The sequence below is a fragment of the Lithobates pipiens genome, unplaced genomic scaffold (genome assembly GCF_037356315.1).
Source record: "Lithobates pipiens isolate NorthernLeopardFrog02 unplaced genomic scaffold, aLitPip1_a1.2 Scaffold_13, whole genome shotgun sequence".
NCBI lineage: Eukaryota > Metazoa > Chordata > Amphibia > Anura > Ranidae > Lithobates > Lithobates pipiens.
In genome coordinates, this window is record NW_027507718.1 from 31,629,756 (window position 1) to 31,657,287 (window position 27,532).

Below are 27,532 nucleotides of genomic sequence, written 5' to 3' on the forward strand. Positions count from 1 at the left end.
ATGAGTGTTTATGGTGTTGCATATCCCTTTATGCTGATGATCTCAAAGAATTTTGGTTTAACCAGAGATTTGTTGCTTTGGTATGGCATACATCCTAGTAGATATTTTAAGGGACTTTGAAGAAGTCAATACAATTTAACATGTAGGGCGGAGCTTCCTACACATCTGTCCAAAATGGAGATTTTTTTTGTCCAGCAGCAGCGATCTGCCCCCTTTGCAGACTGTAGTGGTTAGCCGGGAAGCCATTGTGATGTTAAGCAGTGGGCTTTTAGCCCAGGGCTCGACAAAACCCGGGCGCCAGGTCGCATTGGCGACTAGAAATAGCGACCTCGCGCCTGGGGCAGCACAGCTGGGGGTATCCTGTCTCTGTGGACCCCCCCAGCGTGATCGCGTCGGGCCGTTCCGCCGACGGCCGAAAATTTAGGCCGCGGCTTTGAGGCCTTCTGCGGTCCTATGATTCCTTATGGAATCTGGCGCCCTCTTGTGGTCGCCGTTGGTATGACAAACCAGCAATGTTAATGAAGATTCCTCTGCCTGTTTTATATTACCTGCCTCTTCTTCCCTTTATTTAGAACCCCCTAAACATTATATATATTTTTTATTCTAACACCGTAGAGAATAAAATGGTGGTTGTTGCAATACTGTCTGTCACACCGTATTTGTGCAGCGGACTTACAAGTGCACTTTTGTTGGGAAAAAAAATTTAGTTAATAAAAAAATAAGACAACAGTAAAGTTAGCCCAATTATTTTTTATATTGTGAAAGATAATGTTACGCCGAGTAAATTGATACCCAACATGTCACGCTTCAAAATTGCACCCGCTCATGGAATGGCGACAAACTTTTACCCTTTAAAATCTCCACAGGCGACGTTTAAAAAAATTCTACAGGTTGCAAGTTTCGAGTTACAGAGGAGGTCTGGGGCTAGAATTATTGCTCTTGCTCTACCGATCACGGCGCTACCTCCTATGTGTGGTTCGAACACAGATTTTATATGCGGGCAGGACAGGGCGCGTTTAAAAATGATTATTTTTTCTGCTTATTTTAACTTTTTTTTTTTTCCACTGTTCTTTTAAAAAAAATGTTGTGTCACTTTTATTCTTATTACAAGGAATGTAAAAATCCCTTGTAATAGAAAAAGCATGACAGGTCCTCTTAAATATGAGATCTGGGCTCTCATATTTACACTAAAATGCAATTGGAAAAAAAATTGTAATTTGAAAAAAATAAATAAAATGTCCCTCTAAGAGCTATGGGCAATGACTTGGAGACGGGGGGGGGGGGGGGGGGCGGCGACGGCGCTGCTATCTTCCCCTCACTCGTCTCCATGTCAGGCCAGGGACAGGTCCGGATCGCCGTCACGGACCTGGCTCCTAACTTTTTAAGCTGGCTCCTAGATTCCAAGCAAATTTGTCAACCCCTGTTTTAGCCCACTCTGAGTACTGATTTAAAATGAGCTGTTCTTTTATATATTTGTGTTATTTCACATGAGTTAATAAAAGGCATATTCAGTTTGTTTTATACAGAGAACACTAGTCCTTTTGTTTTTATGTGCTATTACATTTATTCTGAAGCTGATCCTGGGGCAAGGGGAGACAGCAGAGAACGCATATACCCTTTTAAAGCCAGGATCAACCTAATCAAATGAACAGACCTTTTTTTAACTGAGAACTATTCTTTGAGGTGAGCATCTCTGTTTTTCTCTCTTTGGTAATTAGAAATGAAAGCACATTGGGAGATTCATCTTTCACAAATGTTATTGACTTATAAATAAATGTAAAGAGCCTAACACTTGTATACCTTGCATTATATTTTTTTTATGTGGGGTTTTGATTATGGTCAATTTTAGCAATATATGGTTTTATTATGACACATACATTAATACTTTATGTACATAGTTTGAAATAGTAGGTAGCGTGGCACTATTTATAATTATATTTATTAGCAGCCTGACAGTCTACTGACTGTAATGGTACCAGCTGACTGGAGAAAAGCCAATGTAGCACCAATATTTAAAAAGGGCCCAAATTACATCCCTGGGAATTACAGACCAGTTAGCCTAACATCAATAGTATGTAAACTCTTGAAGGAGATGATGAGGGACTATTTACAAGATTTTAGTAATGAGAATGGTATCATTAGCAGTAATCAGCATGGATTCATGAAGAATCGCTCTTGCCAAACCATCTATTAACCTTCTATGAGGTGAGTTGCCATCTAGATAAAGGAAGGCCCGTAGACGTGGTGTATCTGGATTTTGCAAAAGCATTTGACACAGTTCCCCATAAACGTTTACTGTACAAAATAAGGTCCGTTGGCAAGGACCATAGGGTGAGTACATGGATTGAAAACTGGCTACAAGGGCGAGTTCAGAGGGTGGTGATAAATGGGGAGTACTCGGAAAGGTCAGGAGTGGGTAGTGGGGCCCCCCAGGGTTCTGTGCTTGGACCAATCCTGTTTAACTTGTTCATGAACAACCTGGTGGATGGGGTAAATAGTTCAATCTCTGTATTTGCGGACAATACTAAGCTAAGCAGGGCAATAACTTCTCTGCAGGATGTGGAAACCTTGCAAAAAGATCTGAACAAATTAATGGGGTAGGCAACTACATGGCAAATGAAGTTCAATGTAGAAAAATGTAAAATAATGCATTTGGCTGGCAAAAATATGAATGCAGTCTATACACTGGGGGAGAACATCTTGGGGAATCTAGGATGGAAAAGGACCTGGGGGTCCTAGTAGATCATAGGCTCAGCAATGGCATGCAAGCTGCTGCCAACAAAGCAAACAGAATATTGGCATGCATTAAAAAGGGGATTAATTACAGAGATAAAACATAATTCTCCTGCTCTACAAGACTATGGTCGAGCCGCACCTGGAGTATGTGTCCAGGTCTGGACACCAGTCCTCAAAAAGGATGTACTGAAAATGGAGCGAGTACAAAGAAGGGCAACAAAGCTAATAAAGGGTCTGGAAGAGATTCATTATGAAGAAAGGTTGCAAGCACTGGACTTATTCGGTCTGGAGAAAAGACGCTTGAAAGAGGATAGGATTTCAATATACAAATACCGTACTGTGACCCCACAATAGGGATAAAACATTTTCGCAAAATGGAGTTTAAGAAAAGAGGTTTAACCTTAAACTACGTAGAGGGTTCTTTACTATAAGAGCGGCAAGGATGTGGAATTCCCACATTATATGTGGCATTGATAGTTTCAAGAAATGATTAGATAAGCACCTGAAAGACTGCCTAGTACAGGGATTTGATGGACTTGTGTCTTTTTCGACCTCACCTACTATGTACAGGCCACTAGCGGTATGTGCTACAGCTTCTTTATACATTTTTAAAAAAAAAATTTTTTACTCAGTTTGCTAAATACAAGGATATACTGTATATTTTTTGTTGTTTGCTGTTAGTGGTGGGTGCTGCAGCCCTTTTAAGTTTGGATGTTTTATATCCATTATTCATTTATAGAAATACTTTTTTCACATTTTGGGTGAACGCAAAAATGTATTTAATAATTGTAATATAATTGTAAGCACTAAAATAAACAAACGTGATTACCAACCTTGCCGCGGTGGTGTTCTGTGGCTTGCTTGAAAATATTACCTAGTGCAACCTAGAACTTTGTGACCAAATCTTTTAAAAGAGCTAAAAGCTCTGTATTTGTAAATGGTGCAGAGAAACATTGGGATTAATTTGTCTTTAGTTGTGAAAGTACTTAATGATGAGTCTAGGCATAATATCAAACATGTTTATCTTGCCTGACAAGGATAGATAGTGGCAAGCATCAATACACCCATCAGAATTTAGGCTGTAAAAGTAGCCTAGACCTAAAATATTGGATGTGCTGTCTAAACCAAGCCAAAAAAGATAGGGCATACAGATATGGCCAAGGCTTTATGTACACTGGCAGCTCCTAAACTTGAGTTTAAGAGCTTTTGGCGTGTTTGCCAAAGCTCCTAAACTCAACTCCATAACTGCCTATGTGTCCATGTACAAAGGCCTTTAGCATAATTTAAGAGCTGCCATATTTAGGGGAGGTTAAACTTCCTTCCCTCTCCTGAACACAGAAGAATCGTGTTCAGGACAGGACCGTTTTGACTGCCAGCTGCGGGAAAATGCAAAATGCAGCAAAAACGCGTTTCGCATTTTACTGTAACCACAGTCAGGGTAGGCTAATGTACACATAGCCCAAAAGGTCCTAAAATGTTTGCTATACTGTTTATACTAGTCAACTATACTGATGAGTTTTCTAAATCCACAATATTTTCATAAAATGAACACTTGCTTTAAAACACTGTATACTAGTAACAAGAGCATAGCCCTCTCCATTACAAAACTTGACCTTAAAAAAAAACAAAAAAAAAAAAAAACCTAGTTATACCATGTTTGTTTCATTACAATGAGAACAGCAGGCCCTACTATTCAACTCTGAATAATGTACTTGCTCTAGTTCAATAAGTGTAAACGGAAATGTAACAAGGGGCACATTTTAGGCATTTTTTTTTCTTATAGTCAAGTTTTTTCATATTTGGAAGTAAAAGAATACTACTCACCATAAATTTCAATAAAGTGCACACTTATTTAGCCATAAGACCAGCTTTTAAAGCCCTGCTCTGTGTATTCTGTGACCTTTACATTTCTCCTCAAGTAGTTATGAAGCTCATCAAAAATGTATTAGCAAATAATATGTAACAAGTTTTTTTTTATTCACAAAGTTAAGTTAAAGAACATTTGGAAATACTTTTTTTCAGAATAAAGACACATGTAAAACAGAAAAGTGCAATAATAATGGCAATAAAGTGATTTCCTTTTTCTTACACTATCAACAGACCTCTGAAAAAAATGTATTTCTTAATGTGGCCATATTTTGTGAAATGCTAAATTATTTTGTAACAAATATGTACATTTTTCATAAACCTATTAAAGTAGCTATTCATCTAATAACTAATCTTGGTAATGAATCCGGATAAGATGAAATATAATTATACCTAAACCTTAAAAGGAGAACTCTAGCCAAAAATGTCTTTTTAGTTTTGGAGCGAGAAAGGGTTTTAACATGTATTAGTTATTTATTTTTGTCTCAGTTAAGGAGATCAATTCTCACTAATAATCATGGAGATGAATGTCACAAAGACCAAACCCAAGTAGAGAAATACAGGGGATATTCTTTAATGGTAGACTTTGTCAAGGAATTGGATTTCCTCCTACTTTGAGGAGATTTCTACACATTTCCTGTTAACTTGCAGGGATAGAAGTACAGGGAAAACAGCCAGAAGGGAACAAAAATATATTAAAAAGACCCTGAAGATGTTATAATCCTTCCACAGTTTCTTCTAAATGAAATAAAAAAAAAAAAAAAAAAAAAAGCTTGAGCTGGAGCTCTTATGCCAAGCTACAAACTTATTGTTCCCCTTGTAATTATCTCTGACCATGTGTCGCAAGACATTTAAGCCACTTAATATGAAAAACGCATTAAACATATTGGCTGAAGAATTTAAAATTTTAGACTGGAGAGTCAAGAAATCTGATGCAAATATATTATATTATTTAGGTTACCTTTTTATCTAAAAGTGAATTATCAGGTTTAAAGGGTGTGTTTTTATAAATCTTTGAAAAATTGCATATCAAATACATTCTTCTGCCCTGAAGTAAAAAAAAAAAAAAAAAAGTTGACAGTTTTGCCATTGTGATGACATCAACTATAAAGATGGTCACTCAGTCGCTATAGCTACTCTTCGGCGTCTTCGGTGGAAAGCTTTTAAGTTCCATTTTGTGGGTTCCAGCATGCATGGCCCATTGTAGACAAATAATACAGTCATCTTGTCAGCATAAGTAAGATTCTGGAGAAGCTGTGTGCAAAAAATGTAATATTGTGAACATTCATAAAGACATTTTTATTGAATATTCTTATTATAATCGAAAATTTTCAACATACAGTCCAATATTTCTCTTGCGTGCTGAAATGTGTGAGGGTCATCTCATTACTCTACAGGCAGTGCAATGGAAAAGGAACCTTTCTCCTTTATGCCATCCTGACAGTGAACAGCCTCCCAATGAGTTATTAGTGCCAGGAGGGAGGTTATACCTCTTTGAAATTTAAGCTACAACCATAAAAATGTTCATAAGTAGTAGAGCTGAGACAAGGTTATCCATTACTCAGGGTAAAGATGCCAAAATTGTGCCAGTCCCCCTTTTTTTCTGTAAAAGGTTTGCTCTCTCGATTTATTGGATAAATGTTCTCTTTAATTATTAGCTACAATATAGCAGGCACAATCTGACCCTCAACATATTTCTCCATCTGATATTTACATAAAAAAAAGAACATGTGACTTCCCCAAACAAAAAAGATTATGCCTATGAAGCATGTAGAAGATGATGATGATTACACAATTATCTACTGGGAAAACAATAGTCATCACGCTTAAATATAAAACACACAGGGGTTTATTTACTAAAGGAAAATCCACTTTGCACTACAAGTTTACTTTGAAGTAAAGTCGCTGTAGACCGGATTGGGACATGCAAGGAAAATAAAAAACAGCATTTTGCTTGTACATGATTGGATGGTAAAATCAGCAGCGCTTCCTCTCACTTCAGCTATAACTTTTGCGGCAAAAAAAATCAATAATCGCTTATTGTGATTTTTTTTTTTTACCAAAAATATGTAGAAGAATACGTATCGACCTAAACTGAAGAAAAAACTTTTTTAAATATATTTTTTGGGGATATTTATTATAGCAAAAAGTAAAAAATAATGTTTTTTTTTCAAAATTGTTGCTCTTTTTTTGTTTATATCGCAAAAAAGAAAAACCACAGAGGTGATCAAATACCATCAAAAGAAAGCTCTATTTGTGGGAAAAAAGGACGGCAATTTTGTTTGGGAGCTACGTCGCATGACCGCACAATCGTCAGTTAAAGCGACGCAGTGCCGAATCGCAAAAAGTGCTCTGGTCTTAAGCCAGCAAAATGGTCCAGGGCTTAAGTGGTTAAAGACCCAACTAACTAGTTTGGAGGACCTTTCCAGAACTCTGGTCTCATTGACTGATTCCAACTTGCATCCAATTCTTGCCGTCCCCTTACATTTTCTTACTTCCAATCTTTCTGGGTCTCCACACAGACAAGCAGATCCCCATCAGTCCTTCTTAGGTCTTCTGGATCAAGGTGTCATTGCCCTAGTCCATGCACCCAAAAGGTCTCAGGGTTTGATTAAAATTCAACCGAGGGCTTTTATGCAACAAAGAATAGCTCAAATACAAAAAGTATCAAAAAATTCAAGAGAATTTTGTTGTTACAAAGATTAAAACCAAGATATTGCTTAAAATATGAGCTCTGGTACAAATGCATCCCCAATACTGCAAAAAAAGTGGTAATAACCCTGAATAAGGCACACATTAAGTATATTGTAGGAAAACAGGTGTATAAGCACTGCAAACTTCCCACAAAATAGCTCTGCCCGTTGCTCAGACCTTGAGGCTGCTGACAGCACCAACGTACCAGAGTAAGGGAAGGGATGGTTGGCACTCAGGATGACATCCAAAATATTATTTCTTTATTAAGTACATGTACAAAGCTGTAAAACAGCCTATGCGGTTCTGAGGTTAGTCCTTAGCCATGATCAAGGACTAACGTCTGAAACGTGCAGGCTATTTTATAGCTTTGTACATGTACTTAATAAGGAAATACTATTTTGGATGCCATTCTGAGTGCCGACCATCCCTTTCCCTATTAAGTATATTGTAGAAGGAATTTCCAAATGGTGATTCTGCCAGAAGAAACCCAAATATGTTTCGATTGCAAGAATCACACTCTTAATCAGGGGATAAGGTCTAAATTTAAAGACACATGATGTTAATGTTACAACTGAACCATTTTATGGAGAGTACAAACATGCTTATTGTAGCCTTGCATCAGATGTGGTTGAAATGAAACTCTGTCTACCCTGGCTTTAATTGTAAATACCCTGATAGGATATCCAGTATTTTACACAGCTTGTTACCGATATCTTTCACTATAGGTATTTTAAAGTGCTCCTACTTTACAGCTTTATTTCTGTTTTTGTATTGATTTCGCTAACATGATTTAACAGATATTGCGGGTTTATCGGCTGACACAATTACACCTTGCTTAAAGTGGTTGTAAACCTCTGACATTAAATATGAACAACGCATATACTTCTATAGTGTCCGCTTGTCTCAATCCAGAGCAATAAGTGTAAAGTCTGTCTGCTCCCTCATCAGCATGAGTCATGTCTGACAGCTTTTCCTGACCCCCCAGATAAAAAAGTGATAGGGGAGGGTACTGCAGCACACAGCTTGTGATTGACAACCTCAGCTCTGTCACTGTGTCCTGTGTGAAGGGGGAGGGTCCCTTCCCTCAGCTCTCAGAGCTCCTCTCAGTGAGGTCTGCAGAGTAACTTCAGATCCCCGCCCTCTACTTTCAGAAAATCTCAGACAAGCTCTATAAATTCTGTACTTTGAACTGCTGTAGAAAGTGAGGGAGGCAGATAAACCAGTATAACTCATGTAGACATATTTCTTTCATCTCTGAGTATCACCTGAGGCAAGTTACTTCAATGGGCATAGGTAAGGGATTACAATCAATTTAATACATTCTTCACCTCTTTTTGTGAAACTGAATACAGAGCCAATGCTGTTAAGATACTTTTAACGATTTTGTTTTATATTCCTAAGGAAAGTCTACATTAGTGAAAAAAAATTGTTAAAATTAAAACTATCATATCTATTGGCAGATGACTGTGCATTTTGATAATCCATTCCTTTTAGGTTCAGACAAGCTCTGAGCCCAGTTGTGAGTTAGCCATGGTTAGCAATTTAAAAACTCAGCTTTTTTTGATTGCCTTTGTAGGTACCATCAAGAAGCACACTGTGTTTATGACCAACTGCTCACTATCATATCCATAATGCTTATGACTGTTAACTGCAACTGAATCTGAAAACTGTTTCTATTGTAATACAGTCATAAGGTATTACATTCACTTGTGTACCTGTGTCCAGTTTAAACAGGATTTGTTTTGCATTTTCTGCAGGTTCTGTGAAAATGTGATCAGGGAGATCCTTTTTGATTACATTTACAAAAGAAGATTGCAGTAGTCACAATTTCAGCAACAAGTGACCCGAATCAACATCAATATACTGAAAACCTTTTTTACGCAACACAATTTAGCATAGCAATTGCTTTTTTTTGCCTTTGGGACACATCTGACCTTTTTTCGTAGAGTTTTGCAGTGTGTGATATCTTATATGTACCTTCTGTGATCCCATTATGAGTTTTAATTGTGCCTCAGCAGTTACTGGGTTCTTGTAACTGGGTTCTTCTGAGAGCTGATTAGATGGAAGGGACACACGTCCCTTCACACAGCACATGGACAGTGTTGGGGCTGTCAAATCAGCTAAAACTCCCTCTCGTGTCACCTTTTTTCCTCTTGGTGTCAGGAAAACTTGGCATAAGCGACTTGCAGAGGAATAAAGCAGCAGACAGAAATGACACTTCGTGCTCTGGATTGAGACAAGTACACACTATAGAGGGATATGCTTTGTTCAAATTTCATGTCTGAGGTTTACAACCACTTTAAAGCGGAACAATACACACCTCAGCTCCAGCAATTCATTGTCCTCGAGCTCCTCGGTCTCAATCGAGCAGGTCTCTTCTGCATTAAAAATCCTGCCTGCAAATGCCAAAACAAGGGGCATTCACAGATCTAGTAGAGTGTACCCTAACAGGAAGGAGTAGAACTCAATCCTTGAGACCACAAGCTTGAATAATAGTTTGTCTCGGTCATGGTGGAACAAGAAGCAGGTGCACATGTTAGGAAGAAAAGGAACCAGAAAGCAGTAATTGAGGATATAGACTCTCTCAGTCTGAACCACATCCAGGCAATGGAAGGAAATGTTTAATGTAGAAAAATGTAAAATGATGCATTTGGGTGGCAAAAATATGAATGCAATCTATACACCGGGGGGAGAACCTCTGGGGGAATCTAGGATGGAAAAGGACTCGGGGGACCTAGTAGATGATAGGCTCAGGAATGGCATGCAATGCCAAGCTGCTGTCAACAAAGCAAACAAATTATTGGCATGCATTAAAAAAAACCAAATCTCTGAGTGAGTGAAATATTTGTATAGCGCACAACGCGAACTGAATCGCCTCAAGGCGCTGCGAAGAGCTTAGTTGTCCATCATCTAGAAGAGGAAGGTCTTGAGTTTTTCCTAAAGGCCAGGTGGTTTTCTTCCAGGCGGATGTTGGTTGGTAGAGCGTTCCATAGCCGAGGTCCTTGGACAGCGAATCTCCGATCCCTCTATGATTTGTACCGGGATTTGGGAACGAGGAGGAGGTTTTTGTTAGATGATAAAGAGGACCTGTCACGCACCATTTCTATTACAAGGGATGTTGGCATTCCTTTTAATAGGAATAAAAGTGATCAAAAAAATAAATAAATAAATAAAAAATAAAAGTAAGTGTAAAAATAAACAAATTAAAGCAAAACAAACAAATTTAAATAATTTAAAACGCCCCCTATGTGCTTGCGCACAGAAGCGAACGCACACGCAAGTCGCACCTGCATATGTAAACGCCGTTATCTCCGTGCATTAAATTAAACTGGTAATATTTTTAAGTACCAAAGTTTGGCACCATTCCACAAGTGCACAATTTTAAAGCCCGACACGTTAGGTATCTATTTACTCGGTGTAACATTTTTCACACTATACAAAAAAATTGGGCAAATACCGTGTGACAAACGGTTGCAATGACCGCCATTTATTCCCTAGGGTCTCTGCTAAAAAGATTATTAATGGCTAATCATAATGAATCATAATGAACATGTGACCAAGAACCACACAGAACAGTTCCTATTCCTTTGTTGTGGGCCCAAGGGCTTATGGTAACAGCATGATTTTACACATTGGGGCTGGGGCAAGACCCTGATTATTGTATTTTTCGCCTCAATAAAACATTTTAGGATTGTGATAAACCTTGCAGTACAGTGCAGTGGCACTGTATTATGGCCTCCCAGACGCAAGGGTGGCACCACTGACTCTCCCAAGTGGTCACTTGTAAACTGGAAATGAAACCGGAGGAAACGCATTGATCAGTGAAAACTGATCCCATGGAAAGACCAAGGCGTCTGTTCTGCACACTAGTGGATCCCTCTTCCTTGACACAAAAATTTCGACTCTGGACGCGAACAGATCCACATCCGGAACACCCCATCTTTGACAGAAAGATGTCAGGGTAAGGGACCATTCTCCCAGAAACAATTGTTGGCGACTCAAGTAGTCCGCCTGACAATTTTCTATCCCTGGAATGAAAATCGCAGATAGGCAAGGAATGTTGCTTTCTGCCAAAGATATAACATGATTCACCTATTTTTGGGCTGCACAACTTCTCGTGCCCCCTTGGTGATTGATGTAGGCCACCGCTGTGGCATGGTTGGATTAAATCCTGACAGGATAATTCTGTAGTCTTAGCGTCCATGCCTCTAGAGTCAGACGTACTGCCCGAATCTCTAGAATATTGATGGGCAAGGTCCTTTCTGACTTGGACCACTTCCCCTGGACAGATGCTTCTTCCAGGACTGCTCCCCAGCCTAGAAGGCTGGCATCTGTTCCCACTTTCCAGGATACTGGTAGAAAGGATTTCCCCTGTTGAAGGTTGCTGGATATCAACCACCAATTGAGGCTCTGACACACCTCAGGGGATAAGCGTATTGGAAAGTCCAAAGCCTGGACCTTCTTGTTCCAAGTCGACAGAATACTGTTTTGCAGCAGTCTTGAATAAAATTGTGCATAAGGAACGGCCTATGCAAGCCGAATGGAAGGATTTTTCTTTGTTTTGATATGCCAAATCAGTTCCTTTATGGAACTGATCCTTCCCTGGGGTAAGAATACCTTCTTTTGAACTTTATCTATGATCAACCTCAAGCCCTGCAATCTCCTTGATGGTTTTAAGGACGATTTTTTTTAGGTTGAGAAACCAGCCTAGGAATTCTAGTTAATTCACAGCTGAGACTAAACTTTGGTTTAAACAGGTAACCGACTGATCTACTAAGAGCAGATCCTCTAAGTAAGCTAGAATTGTTATACCCTGAGCCCTTAACCTGGCTAAAAGAGGGGCCAGGATCTTTGTGAATACTCGAGGTGCAGTGGCTAGACTGAAAGGCAGAGCCACAAACTAAAAATTATGATTTTCTACCTCGAAGCACAAAAAAATTCTGATGAGTGGGGAAAATTGGCACATGGAGATATGCATCCTTGATGTCGATCAATGCCAAAAATTCTCCTTGTAGAATGGAGACAACCGATCGGATTGACTCCATGCAAAAGGAACGGATAATCAAGTGCCAGTTTAGATCCTTGAGATCTAAAATGGGTCTTCCCCATTTGGTTTTGGTACTGTGAAGAGGCTTGAATAAAACCGTGATCCCTGCTGTTCTGTCGGAACCTCTGATATCACTTTCTGAGACAAGAGATGATCCAGAGCCAGAGAGAGAGACTTCCTTTTCCCTGGGTCTCTGGGAACGTTAGAATCTTAAAAAACGAGACAACGGGAATTCTCAGAATTCTAGTTTCTAACCTAGAGAAATTGAGGCAGCCGCCCATCTGTTTTGACAATGTTCCTGCCAGATCTTTGAAAAATGTAGAAGTCTTCCCCCCACTCGAGCGAGCGGGGGCGCCCCTTCATAAGGAGGCTTTAGTATTTTGCTTGGCGCGTTTCCTGCCCCAAGTCCTTTTTTGGCCCTGGGACTGCCTTTGAGGTCTTCCTCTTGAACCTGATGGTGGAGGCTGTCGCGACAGAGGCTCCTGGCACTGGAGAAGATGCAAGTTTAAAGGAAAAAACATTTAAACTTCTTTACCGGCAAAAAATAACTTTTCCCATTAGAAATTCTTTGGATATACTTATCCAGATTGTCTCCAAACAACCGTTCACCATGAAATGGGAAATTGGCCAAGAGCTTTTTATATGGCGCTTTGGCTAACCAATTTTTACACCATAAGACTCTACGCATATGTACCAGCCCTAGCATAAGCCGTGAGGATTGAAAAATTTAATCTTTCATAGCATCCACTGTGAAATACAGTGCCTCTGATATGCCAGCCATCTGCTGAGCCTGCTGATCAGGATACATTTTTAGTACTTCTACAAACTGGTCCTTTATGGACTGAGATACTCCAATCGCTGCTAGTACCGGCTGAACGACTGAACCTGCAAGAGCAATGTTGTTCTTAAATAGAAATTCCAACTTTTTATCTGTTGGATCCTTCAACATTTCCGCATTGTCTACAGGACAAGTCAGGTTTTTGTTTACAGAGGATACAGCCGCATCAATTGCTGGAATCCCCCATTTCTTATAGAATTCCCCCTCCATAGGATAAAGTATAGAAAACTTTTTTGGAGGGAAAAACGGTTTATCTGGGTGCTCCCACTCAGAATACATACGTTTTTTTTTTTAGCCATGAATGGATAAGAAAGGTATCAACAGATTGGGGAGGCTTTAGTGATCCCAAACCAGAGGTGGGCTCATTGATTGACTGTTACAAGCAGTAAAAAAGTCAAACAGACCAACTTAGTGAGGGAGTGTACCAACAGTCTCTCCTGTGAGGCAGATCCCTCCATATTAGGATCTTCGGAAGAAGAGTCATCAGCCTCCTCCTGATCTTTTGAGAGAATGTCATGATCTCTCGCCCCTTGTTCCTCTGTATGAGGGTCCTGAGCAATGGACGGGGATCTTCTATGCTTAGGCCCACTCCGGGAAGCAGATAAAGCATCAATCTTCTGTTCCAAACTTAAAATGCTAGAAAAAAATTCCTGAGTGATATATAGAGGGGCTGTAGTGTCTAGAGCTGCTGCAACACTAGTTCCCCCTGATGGCTCACTCTGACCGGCCACGTCACTCTCAGAGGAGGATGCCATCTTTTTAGATATGGATCTAGGTTGTCGTGAAACAGACCCTCTAGAAACCTTTGAGCTGTTCCTTGTCCCCCTTCCGCTCATAGCCTGATGCACAAAGCAGAGGCACTACCAGAAAGAATTCATACACTGCTTGGGCTATAGTCCAGCAAAATTGCTGCTATTAATGGCCAACCTGATGCAGCAGTAAAAATGCCTGTGTCACCAAAGCTGTTAATGCCACCTCTTTGCTCTTGTGTTCCTCCACAGCCTGCAGTAACACACAAATGTGCTTTTAACATTTTTCCTCCTCATGTTTGGGCGTTGGAGAATGCAGATGCTGCTAAGCCCCCCCCCCCCCCCCGCGTTGCCTATGGCCCTTCCCCCTTCTTTAAAAGTAAAGCCTTTCCCGCACAAGCGGCAGACTACAGGTCCTCTCGGACCTTCCAGAGAAAACAGCATGGCGCGGGGGGCTGTAAGCCACCGAGCTGCTCGCTCATTGCGCCAGTTTCTCTGCTTTTTTTTTTCAAGAAAGCTACTGAGCACTCCTTCCCCCCAAGAGGGGGAGACTGTCAGCACAGGGGGGCGATAAGCGGGGAGAACCCCCCCAGCTTACCAGAGGTCCTGCTGTCTGGCTGGAGGAAGAAGCATTTCAGCTCTCTGACAGCGTTCTCAGCATGAGCCAGTGAGTGCTCAATAAAGCCCCCAGTGGTGACAAAGGCATGACAACATTTTACTGATCTTTAAAGGAGATATTCAAAAGAAAATTCAAAAATCTCTTAGAAAACTCCACTTACCTTTCCCGCCACAGGGTTTTCTGTGGTAAACCAACAGGCCCAGCTCTCTAAAAAGAGAAGCATTCACAGGCAAAACCTTGTTTGTTCGGATATGAGGCCCGGGTACCATTCAATTTGGTCAGAAGAGACACTTTGAATGGATCAGGTCAGCTTGGCTAGCCCCAACAAGGATTGCTCCAGTGATGCTCAGCACAGCACATCTTTACTCTTGACCAACACCTTAGACACTGGTGAAAAACTGAGGTACTCCTAGTAGTGGGAGGGGTTATATAGGGAGGGCACTTTTTGTCTTAGGGCATGCCAGTGTCCATCACATGAAGGTGGCCTATAACCCACATAGTAACTACTATGGCTCTGTGTCCCGTGATGTTCGATAGGCATGCACAATCCATAGCATATTTGGTGTCTAACAAATGAGATTTTTCATTTAATTTCACGATAAGATAGTAGCTGGATTGTAACACCATCTGACAATATTGATCTACTTAGAAAAGTGAAATACCAGCACTTCTACCTCCCAACTGGCTCTCTTAACCACTTCAATACCAGGCACTTGCTATTTTTAGCGGCGCTTTACCGTTGTTTTAGCGGCGCTATTCGGCCATTAGCGGGGCGTTTTTAACCCCTGCTATCGGCCGAAAAAGGGTTAAAACCGCTGGCAAAACACCACTGTAGCAGCGATTTGCTGGCGGCACTGCCCATTGATTTCAATGGGCAGGGGCGCTTTAGCTGCAGGACTTTTTGTGACGCCCTGCCAGCGCAGCGCCCGAGTGTGAAAGCACTCGGGCTTTCACACTGGGATTGCAGTTGAGGCTTTTTTCAGGCGCTATTTTTAGGGCTAAAATCGCCTCCAGTGTGAAAATAGGATTTTTTTTGTACTCAACGTAAAATCCATTTCTCTGTAATTCACCGACTGACACAGCTCCTCTCTTAGCCATTGGTTTGTTATGCCCTATTACTAGGAGATACTAGGCATTAGTTGTAATACAACACTCAGAACTCTTTAGTTCCGCCCAAGGGACTGCCCCCTGGGCAACAACCCTCCAGCCTGCCATGCAGTCATCAGTACGTCAACAAGCAGTATAACAAAGAGAAAAAGGAGGGGCGAGTGCTGTGTCGGTCGGTGAATTACAGAGAAAAGGATTTTATGCAGAGTACAAAAAAAATCCTATTTTCTCTTATATTCACCGACCAACACCAGCTCCTCTCTTAGCCATTGGGACGTCCCCAAGCAGTGCCAAACGAGCGGTGGGAAACAGCATAGAGGATGCTGCCCAAGGATCTCTTGTCCTGGACATGAATCTCGGCACCTTCCGATTGAGATGGGAGGCCAGAAGATCCACGTCTGGTGTGCCCCACCTTGGGCACAGTAGCCTGAATACCTCCGGATGCAACGCCCATTCTGGGTCCAGCATCTGGCGACTCAGATAGTCTGCCTGCCAGTTCTAGCTCCAGTCCCGGGATGTAAATGGCCGACAGGGCTGGTACATGTCGCTCTGCTCACCGAAATATGTGAGCGACCTCCCGTGTGGCGGCTGAGCTTTTTGGTGAGAGAGAGACTGTTCAATAACAGTGAACTCTCTTCTCCCAGGCAGCCCACCCCCCATACAGTTAGAAACACCTCCCAGGGAACACAGTTAACCCTTTGATCACTCCTAGTGTTAACCCTTTCCCTGCCAATGTAATTTATACAGTAATCAGTGCATTTTTATAGCACTATATTGGTGTCACTGGTCACGAAAAAGTGTCACTTGGGGTCAGATTTGTCCGCTGCAATGTTGCAGTCCAAGTTAATGGCATTGGTAGCACGTGGAATAGTTTAACCCACCTAATACATCAAATCCAATAAGCAAAATTAAAGTAGGGATACCACATGGCATTGATACCTAGGAGTTATCTTAACAAAAAATGTTAGGGTTACAATAAAAACCAATACTTCAAAAATTGTCCAACATTTCTACAATGAAATGTGTTCCACAAACTCTTATGATGTGTACAGCAGGTATGTAAATCATGAGTGCAGATATGAGTGTCTCCATATGAGATACAGAAAAAAACATTGAAGTATGATTCACTTGAAATGTTACGGAAAGTACGGAAAAAAATTCTGAAAACAGGATAATCCCAGACTGCAATAAGCCCTGGGAGCATAGCAAATGATGTACACAAGTGGCACATCTGCCTTCCTAAATGATAAAGAAGATCAGAGCACAGTCTTGGTGAAAAACAGGTCTACACTTAGGTAACTGCATATGATACCAGCTGCAATTGTCATAAGACAAACACCACGTTTACGGAAGTGCACATCACAGATAGGCGATATTTCATAGGGACTTCCCTTTTTTTCCTCACACAGAACGAACTGAAGACCCTCCAAGACATAACTGTTTCTATATGAAAAGCTCTTCAATAAATATGGTGTTTGTCACCCTTAAATTGAAACTGGATCACTTAATTTTTATGATATATATAGTGCTATAGGGGTAGCAGGTCTGTGCTCTTTGATCTTTGTTCCAGTCGGAGCCTTGCTGTCGTATAGTATTACTGGTGTTGCTTTTTTCATCAGCAGTAACCCTTGGATGACTTTGGAGCAGGTTTAGTCCCCCTACTGTTAGGGATTGGTAATTTATTTACTGCCAACTCATTACACAATGAACTTGGTTCCTACTGTTTTTTTTCAAACTTTTTTTAAAGGGAAGGCAAAGTGGATGTAATATCCTTAATGCTTTAATACCCTAATCCCTGAAGGTACAAAAATTAGAGTTACGCTTACCGGTAACGTCTTTTCCAGTAGTCTTTCAGGACAGCCACTATGAGAGATAGACTCCTCCTCTTCCTCTGGAAACACTGCGCCAGCCCATAAATTCTTACTTCCCCTGCCGGACCTCAGTTTATATCGAGAATACCTCCGGCCAGCTGGGGAGACACAAGAACACATTAATAACATATTTATCAAATACCATTATCTTGCTGCGCTCTGGTCTTTTGTAAGACACCCCCCAATTTTCGGGGGGGAACTAGGGCTGTCCTGAAAGACTACTGGAAAAGACGTTACCGGTAAGCGTAACTCTAATTTTCCCTAATCGTCTTTCAGGACAGCCACTATGAGAGGATAAGCGAGCACTTACCAGTTAGGGTGGGACTACAGCTTGCAAAACCTTTCGCCCAAAGGTCTGCTCACCTGCCGACACCAGATCCACTCTGTAGTGCTTTACAAAAGTGGAATAGCTGGACCATGTTGCTGCTCTGCAAATCTGCTCTGGTGTTGCTCCCGCTCTTTCTGCCTGGGAGGCTGCCATAGCTCTAGTGGAGTGTGCTTTAATACCCACTGGGATTTCTTTCCCTGCAACTAAATAAGCCTGCTCGATGGCTACTCTGAGCCACCTAGCAATAGTGCGCCGGGACGCCTTACAACCTTTCCTGGCCCCGGAAAAAAACAAAAAAAGGAATCTGACCTTCTAAATGACTTGGTCAGTTCCAGATAGTGTAGGATACATCTCCTAACATCCAAATAATGGAATTTTAGTTCCTTCTCACCGGAGGGATTGGGACAAAAAGAGGGCAAAACAATTTCCTGGCTTCTATGAAAGCTGGATGCCACTTTCGGCAAAAATGCTGGATCGGTCTTTAAAACTATCCGATCCGGAAAAATAACGCAAAAGGGAGCCCTGACTGATAAGGCCTCCACCTCACTGACCCTCCTAGCAGTTGTCACTGCTACCAGAAACACTGTCTTCAGAGTAAGCTCTCTCAGAAGACACTCCTTTAAAGGCTCAAAGGGGGGTCCAGTTAAGCTCTGCAAAACTAAAGATAAATCCCATCTGGGAAAGGACAGACCCTGGACCGGTCTCTGTCTGGACAGGGCCCTAAAGAACCTGACTACCCATGGGTTGGCAGCCAAATGATCCTCTAAATAAACACTGAGGGCTGATACTTGACCCCTAAGGGTACTAATGGATAAGCCCTTATCTGCCCCACATTGTAAAAATTCCAACACTGCGGAGGAGCTCCGTACTGGGAAAGAGTTCTCTGCGCACCACTTGTTGAAACGCAACCAGACCTTTTCATAGATCTGGCGAGTTTCCTTTTTCCTACTGTCCAGGAGGGTAGAAACTAGTCTCTGTGAAAATCCCTTAGATTTTAATAAACCCTCCTCAGTAGCCAGGCCGCTAACTTCCACTGGCGTACCTGTGGGCAGAGGACTGGCCCCTGAGAGAGGAGATCGTCCCGAGGGGGCAAGAGTAAGGGAGGTTCTACCGCCAACTGCTTTAGCATTGAGAACCATGCTCTCTTGGACCAATGTGGAGCCACCAGAATCAGAGATGTGCTTTCCATCTGAAACTTTCTCAGAACTGCTGGCAACAACGCTGGAGGTGGGAAGGCATAGCAAGTTCTGAAGTGCCAATTCTGGCTCAAAGCGTCCACCCCTAAGGCTCCTTCTCCCCTTTTTAGGGAGAAAAAACAGGGGGTTTTTGCATTGTTTCTGGACGCGAACAGGTCCACCTCCGGAGACCCCCATCTCCTTATTATGAGATTGAAGACCTCCTGGTTGAGAACCCAATCGCCCTCCCTCAGCCTCTTTCGGCTGAGAAAGTCTGCTACCACGTTTTTCTCTCCCCTCAGAAAAACTGCTGAGAGCGAAAGGGTGTAGGTTTCGGCCCAGGACAGGATCTCTGTCGCTAAAGACAACAGGGTTCCGCTTCTCGTGCCACCCTGTTTGTTCAAATAGGCCACTACGGAAGAGTTGTCCGACCGCACCTGAATGTGGTGACCCCGGAGCTCTTTTTTGAAGAATTTGAGGGCTAGTCCCACTGCCCTTAATTCTTTCCAGTTGGACGATCGAGTCAACTCGCCGTCCCCCCAAGTGCCCTGGGCTAGAAGGGAACCCAAATGTGCCCCCCAACCTTTTCCACTTGCGTCTGTGGTTACTATCCGAGAAATCGGGATGAGCCACAGACGACCTTGCGACAGATTTGTCACTTTCCTCCACCACCAGAGGGATCTCTTTACCTGATGTGGAATATGAACTAGGGTGTCTAGGGCCTCCTGACTGTGGTCCCACACCCCTAGGATGAAGGACTGTAGGGGACGAAAGTGTAGCCCTGCCCACTGCACTGCTGGAAGGGTGGATGTAAGGAGACCCAGTACTGACATCAGAACCCTTATGGAAACCAGCTGGTTGCTCTGAAGAGAGGCCACCGCACTGTCCAGTTTTTGTACCTTTTCTCTTGGTAGAAAAACTCTCAACAGTGTTGAGTCCAACAGGAAACCTAGATAGGAGATCTGTTGTGAGGGGATCAGGCTGGACTTTTCCAAGTTCAGAAGCCACCCCAGGTCTGTAAGGACCCCTTTGGTTAGATCGAGATCCCTGACCAACTGTGTTGGGGATGCTGCAAATAAAAGCAGGTCGTCCAGGTAGGCAATTATACATATCCCCTGGAGCCGAAGAAAGGCCATGGCTTCTGCCAGGACTTTGGTAAATATGCGGGGTGCAGAGGATAGCCCGAATGGCAGGGCCTGAAACTGAAAGTGTATTGTTTCTCCGCCCAGATCTATGGCAAGGCGTAGAAACCTCTGCGAGGCTTCCGCTATAGGGATGTGTAAATACGCGTCCCTTAGGTCCAGGGATACCATGAAACAGTTGTGGGGCAGAAGCGCCTTTACTGAAAAGATCGATTCCATGCGGAATCTTTTGTATGTCACTGAAGCGTTCAGGGGCTTTAAGTTCAGAATCAACCTGAACTTCCCTGAGGGTTTTTTCACTATGAAGATGTGAGAATAAAACCCCCTTCCCTCTTCTGCTTTTGGGACCCTGAGAATAACATCCTGATTCTCCAATTCCCTCAGAGCTTCTAGCAAGGCCTCGGCCTTTACCATGCACCTGGGTAGATGCGTGACAAGGAGCCTTTGAGGGGGTGGTCTTAGGAATTCCAAGAGGTACCCCCTTCTTATTACCCCTAAAATAAATTGATTGGGGGATATTGTCTCCCACTGTGGAAGAAAGGCCCCCAGTCTTCCTCCCACTGTAGCTGGAAAGTCACTGGGTTTTACGGGGCTGGATAGGAGGGCGAAAAATCGCCCCTCCTCTGCCCCTGCCTTTTTGGGGCCAGGTTTTCTTTTTCCCCTCTGGTTTAGAGGTTTCCCTACGCCCCTGCGGACGAAACCCCTTTTTTGTTGGTACGGGGGTTTTCCGTTTGAGAGGAAAGGACTTTTTCCTGTCCGCTGTCCGGTCTAGAACCGTCTCTAGCCCTGGGCCAAACAGGAGGTCCCCCGTCAGGGGTATCCCACATAGCTTTATCTTGGAGGCATTATCCCCTGGCCATGTTTTTAACCAGAGGGCCCTTCTGGCCGAATTGGCTAGAGCCGCCGTTCTGCCCGACATGCGGACGGACTCAGCAGAGGCATCAGCTATGTAAGTGATCCCTCGCAGCATAGTAGGGAAGGATGACAGAATGGTTTCCTTATCTGTGCCTGCCTCAATATGTTGTTGGATCTGTGAGAGCCAGTGCTCTAAATTGCGAGCCACAACTGTAACTGCCATTTCAGGCTTTAAATTGCCGATAGCCGAGTCCCACGTCTTTTTAAGCAGAGAGTCAATCCTTTTGTCCATGACATTTGCCAAGGCCCCCATGTCTTCAAACGCCAAATCTGTGTGTATGGAGACCTGGGAGAACGCGGCATCCAATTTGGGACTTTTATTCCAAAGGCATGCCGGGTCCTCTGAAAATGGGAACCTTCTTTTGAGGGATCTAGATAAAAGGGGTTTTCTCTCCGGATCCTGCCACTCTTTTTTAACTGTTTCCATTAAAACTTCGTGTACTGGAAACACCCTTCTTTTTGGCTCCCCTAAACCTGAATACATTTGGTCATGCAGGGTTAGGGGCTTTTTATCCGTCTGGATACCGAGGGTTGCATAAATTGCCTTTAAGAGGTCCTCTACCTCATCAAGGGATAACTTATATCTGGAGGCTTTCCTGGACCCGTCCTGGTCCTCCCCCTCGGAGCCCTCCTGGGAATCAGAAGAGGAACTGTCTGGAAGTTCCCTACCTGTCCCTGAAGGGCCTGCAACCTCTGTCCCCCCTGTACTAGCAGGTTGGACTGGAGCAGAACTCTGTGCTAGAGGTGGGGTTGTATCCTGGGGAGATGGACCCGTGGGAAGCTGAAATTTTTCAAAAAGGGACCTAAAAGAAGAGAAGGTGGACGAGAGCTCCTTGACTGAAGCTGCTAGTCCTGACTCCTGTTCTGATTCCCTTTCCCTAACGAGGGAGTCAATACAGCCTTTGCACAACACTTTGGTCCAAGATTCCCCTAAAATGTCCCTACAGGAGGCACACTTCTTTTTAGAGCTATGCGTAGACCTAGTTTTTTCCGTAGCTTTCTAAAAAAAAAAAGGAAAAAAGAAAAAAACAGAAAAAGACAAAGTCAATCAAAAGCTCGGGATACAACCCTGGGAGTGCACTAGACCCTTTTTTAAAACGAAGGGATCTGAGCCTCCCCTCCCCCCTGGCCACCCAGGGGGTCTGCCCCCCCACCCATGATAGAACCATACATTGGGGTGGGGGGATCCTAGATAGAGAGTACCCCTCCCCAGGGTGCTCTTACCTTAGGAATGCTGGAGATAGAGTCTGTCGTTTGAGCCTCAGCTTCCGACATGACTGCAGGTGGCTGCTTACTACAGAGTTCCACGCTGCCTGTGCACATTCTGAACTCATCTTCAGCTTGTGCCCGGCCCTCCTATCAGCTCCACGACCCGGAACCGGAAGTCGATCATATTTGAGGTCAAGCCTTCGTTTCCGCCGGATACGACGTCGCCCGTCGTTCGGCCCGCTCGGTTCAAAGAAAAAAAGGGGGTGGACTGTACCCATGTACAGGGAAATCTTCCGAACGGCTTGCCAGCTGCGTCCCTGTAGACGCGATAGGAGTCCCCCACGACCTGAAGCCGCGCTCGACTCGGAAGGGGTGGCAGTACCTGGTGAGGTAAGTAAACCGTTCGACCTGTCCGACACGCGGACGTTGGATTCGAACGGTTTGAACCCAGCTTTTTCCAAACGAAGCCCCTGCTTCTTTCAGCCGGGTATTACGACAAAACGGCCACAGCCTCCCCGACTGATCGGCCTGGTTCCTTGCACAGTGTCTCCCCGCCGGAGGAAACACTAATAACTGAGGTCCGGCAGGGGAAGTAAGAATTTATGGGCTGGCGCAGTGTTTCCAGAGGAAGAGGAGGAGTCTATCTCTCATAGTGGCTGTCCTGAAAGACGATTAGGGAAAAAAAATCTTAAAGTGGTTGTAAAGGTTTGTGTCTTTTCACCTTAATGCATCCTATGCATTAAGGTGAAAAAACACCTATCAGTGACCAGCCCCCCAGTTTTACTTACCTGAAACCTCAAACTTGTCCCACGGGGGACCCGCTCTCTGGCCAGGGTTCTCGGCTCTTGACTGGATAGATTGATAGCAGCGCAGCCATTGGCTCCCGCTGCTGTCAATCAAATCCAATGACATGGGTGCCGAGGCCGAGTCCTGCATTCGGCACCTATGGACGCCGAATGCTAGACTCGGGAGCACTCCCGCAAGGTAACCCCCGGGGAGAGCGCTTCCCCTAGTGGGTTATCTGATGTGGGGAGGAGCTGCGAGAGCCACTGAGGGACCCCAGAAGAGCAGGTTTGGAGCCACTCTATGCAAAACGAGCTGCACGAGCTGTCTCCTTGCTGAAACACACTTCCAGCACAAACGCCATTACACATACATGCAGGCACCTCAGAAGGCCCTCCCCCCCCCCCCCCCCCCCCGGACAGCGCATATATGTGTGAGGCTGGCATTAAACTAGTTAAAAACAGGAATCTAATTTTTCTTTAGTTTGAGCATAAACAAAATGGGGGGTTCTTGATAAGACACAAAAAGCCTTATTTCACCAACATAAGGCTATATACACACACAATTATGACCTGAGCTTGTAAAATTGATTATCGAACTGAACCCGCCAGGATAGAATTACAGAGCTGCCGTCACTTTTTAGTGAGTCACTGCCCTGAAAAACAACATGTTAAAATCAGCTGTTCTGACACTTTTCAAGCTGCATTCTGATCAGTGACCTGACCTACTAAGTAATAAAGCAAAGATAATAAGGAAGGTGACATCCCGAGAGCATGCATCTTTAACAAGTCAGCAATGGCAACACCATACTTTTTCATTCAAACATGCCAGCAGACTTCTATTCTGTTCCAACAGAAAAAACATCTGAAACCATGCCAAGACAAATTTTATGCCGATTTGTAATGTAACTAACTGGTTGCACTAGCAGATTATAATCATGTATCAGAACCACTCATTATGGAAGATTATATATATTTATATTACACACACATATACATATATTGTGCACATGTATGTCACGATTACCTTTGGTGTGATAAAGAAATATTGAGAAGTATCGTTTTTGCAGGCAGTCCTCACCACCATTTCAAACACTCTTCTTTCATTCACTGGATCCATGCCCTTAAAAAATATAAAGATCAATATCGTTATTAAATTACTTCGCTACAAAGACATTTGAAGTGTGACTAGTGCATTACCTGGTTTATTTCATCCACCACTCGGAAGGGGCACCTGTTGAGTTCCTGAAGAGCCATGAGGTAAAGCATTGTGGACACACTTCTCTCTCCTCCACTCTGGTGATGGGGGTTCAGCTCATGAAGTTGTGTGCTGCTTCTAAACTTTACACGGATTCTTATGCCATACTTATCATAATCCTCCTGTTGTGAGCCCACATTTAAAAAAACAGACGTTAGCTTTCTAGGAACGTTGAAGCAAAAAAGAATATCACACATCCTTTAATAACCGACATGGTAAAATGACCCTGGTCAAATAAACAGCATGTTCATAGGAACAAACTATCAGAGGAACATCCTGAACCCAATTTGCTCCCCCATGATGGACATCGCTATAAACTGCCCCTCAAAGAAAAGAAGTGAATAAACTCTCACTGTAGCCACAAGGTCAGAGGTAATAACCATTTTCTGACTGCCCTATCCTGCAGGTATGGAGTGCAACACGTCGTCCGCTGGCATCTGCTGATCGTTTGGTACACAGGCAGAACGGCGGTCTGCCTTTGTAAGCAAGGCAGATCACTGTTCTGTCAGTAAGAAAGGCATGGATCCTGTGTTCCTGCAAAGCAGGGACACAGACCTATGCCTTCTTCTAGTACAAGCACCTCCCACACTACAGTAAAACACCAGCTAGGCACACAGTTAACCCTTTGATCACCCCTGATGTTAATCCCTTCCCAGCCAGTGTCAGTGCATATTTTTAGCACTGATCACTGTAATAATGTCACCGATTCCCTTCCCAAAAAAAAAAAGTGTCAAAAATGTCTGTTATTGTCCAATTTGTCTGTGCAATATTGCAGTCCTGCTATAAGTCGCTGATCAATGCCATTACTAGTAAAGAAAAATAAATAAAAAATCTAGTATATATACAGACACACCGCTATAAATTTTGCGCAAAACAATCAATATACACTTATTGGGATTTTGTTTACCAAAAATATGTAACAGAATACATATTGGCCTAAATTGATGAAGAAATCAAATTTTTTTCCATTTTATTGGATATGTTTTATAGCGTGAAAAGGGCCTTAGGCATAAAGCCAACTTGATCCTTGTGTATAATTGTAGGTATCGCTAGCTTCCAAACGTTAATATACTTATGGAATAGAAAGACAATAAAGATCAAATTTACCTACTAAGTATGGGACTGAAATTTTCTAAAGTGAAATCATAACCACTATTTCTGTGTATATACAAACATGCTGTAAAATCCAGCATTACAATAGTGTATTTAATTAATATGATTACAACCTATTGTTAAAAACAAAACTAAGTAACTTTTTTTTAATACGCCAAAAAGCTTTACCTCATTTTCAGTGTGAAGATCAACTTCACCTACACACTGCATAGAACTGAAGAAGCTGCTAAACTGTTCATTGATTTTCTCCACCAAGTGCTTTAAAGGTGTAAGCCAGTCTTGTTTTATCTGGAAAAAAAAAAAACACATTAGTCACACAACTATAAACCTTCATTAAACTAGCATTCTAAAATATTTCTGAAAGTCCCAAACATTTAATGCATAGTTGTGCTCGCAGCTGCAGACAAAAATGAAGCTCATTGGTGCAAAGATGGACTGAACCAGTAAAAATTCAGGAACTACTATGGGTGTTCCCTTACACACCAATTCTTCTATGTATACTTTAGACCCCTTTCACTCTGATTTGCTTTACATGCACTATAGCACTAGAAAATAGCACCTGTAAAGAGCCTCTCCTGTCAATCCAATGTGAAAGCCTGAGTGCTTTCACGCTGGGGCGCTGTGCTCTCAGGACGTCAAAAAAAGTCCTCAGGAGTGGTGTATACACTGCTCCTAAAGCGCCCCTGCCCATTGAAATCAATGGGCAGTGGCGCTTTGCCAGCGATTTTAACCCTTTTTCGGCCACTAGCAGGAGTTAAAAGCGCCCACTAGCGCCCGAAAAGCTCCGCTAAAGCGACGTAAAAGTGCCCTTAGAGCCTCTGTGCAGACCTCTTTCCATATCCATGATATATGTATGGTAGGTTAACTATAGGGCATGCTACTTATCAGCAAAGGTTTGCACACTAAGTACACACATACCTGTACATCTTACTTTTGGACACACCAGTGGAGCCCTAAAACCAAGCAACGGGGATCCCATGCTGGATTGGATTGACCATCTCCGAGGTATATCATCAGCTTCAGACCCCATAGGACCCAGAGCCTTTTTGACCCACTGTCTCATGACATGTGTGTCCACCTGATTTGGTAAGAGTATTTATTGACTTACTCTTGAAGTATCTTGAGAACAACTACAGACGAGTTGCTTTCTTGCTCCCATTTGGTTTGGTGTCTCTTGAATAAGAAGACCATCCCATGCACATTTTTGTGGGCTGATCTTCCTATTGATTTATGTATCTCTTGAGCGCTCTCACTTTGAAATTTTTCATTTGTAACTAGCCATTTCACTACATTGAGATAAATATACATATTTATGCACTTTACTTTACACATTAGCGCTACACTTTTTGATTCACCATTTACGTTTAACTTTTTTTTTTAGTGTTTGGCATCTTTTTCACTTTTGATTCATTTATTTGTGTTTTAGCGCAGTCTTTCCCCTACCCCCATACCTGTACATCTACCTGTAAAGCTGCAATTGCATATTTGCTGGAAGATTACCGGTTTAAAACAGAGTAAACTAAGAACATGAGTGACCTAACAGATTATGATAACCATGTTGTGTAGACAAAGGGAGGTACACTAGAAAGTACACACCTTGCATTTGTTGCACATTGTTAAACTGGGGTTGTATACATTCACAAAACAGTTTTTCCACTTTTGCAGCCAAATTTGAGAAACCTCTACTATAAAAGTTATGTGTTTGCATTCACACAGCATACCTAAAGATGATTAACCACTTCAATACTGGGCACTTTTACCCCCTTCCTACCCAGCCCAACTTTGAATGTTAATTGCGTGGTCATGCTACACTGTACCCATAAAAAATACTTTTGTTTGCACAAATAGAGCTTTCTTTTGCTGGTATTTAATCACCACTAGGTTTATTTTTTGCTAAATGGCCAACAATTTTTTTATGGTTATAAAATGTTGCAAATAAATAATCGTTCTTCATAAATTTAGGCCAAAATGTATACGGCTACATTTCTTTGGTGAAAATAACCTAAATCAGTTTTCATTTAGTCTGTAGGTAAGTCCACAAATTAGGGTATATATATCTGAAAACCGATCAATCCTGATGTAC

General features: G+C 42.6%; 1 protein-coding gene across 1 annotated transcript in view; it reads right to left on the bottom strand.

Annotated features, from left to right (window-relative positions):
• Positions 1-4,689: 4,689 nt before the first annotated feature.
• Positions 4,690-27,532, bottom strand: part of SMC5 (structural maintenance of chromosomes 5) — a 133,656-nt gene continuing 110,813 nt past the window's right edge. Inside the window, exons 21-24 of the mRNA XM_077474956.1 lie at positions 25,618-25,737; positions 24,279-24,458; positions 24,106-24,201; positions 4,690-5,856 (exon numbers count right to left, since the gene is read on the bottom strand). Coding sequence (XP_077331082.1) covers positions 5,719-5,856; positions 24,106-24,201; positions 24,279-24,458; positions 25,618-25,737 — 534 coding nt within the window. The 3' untranslated portion in view covers positions 4,690-5,718. The remainder of the gene's footprint in view (positions 5,857-24,105; positions 24,202-24,278; positions 24,459-25,617; positions 25,738-27,532) is intronic.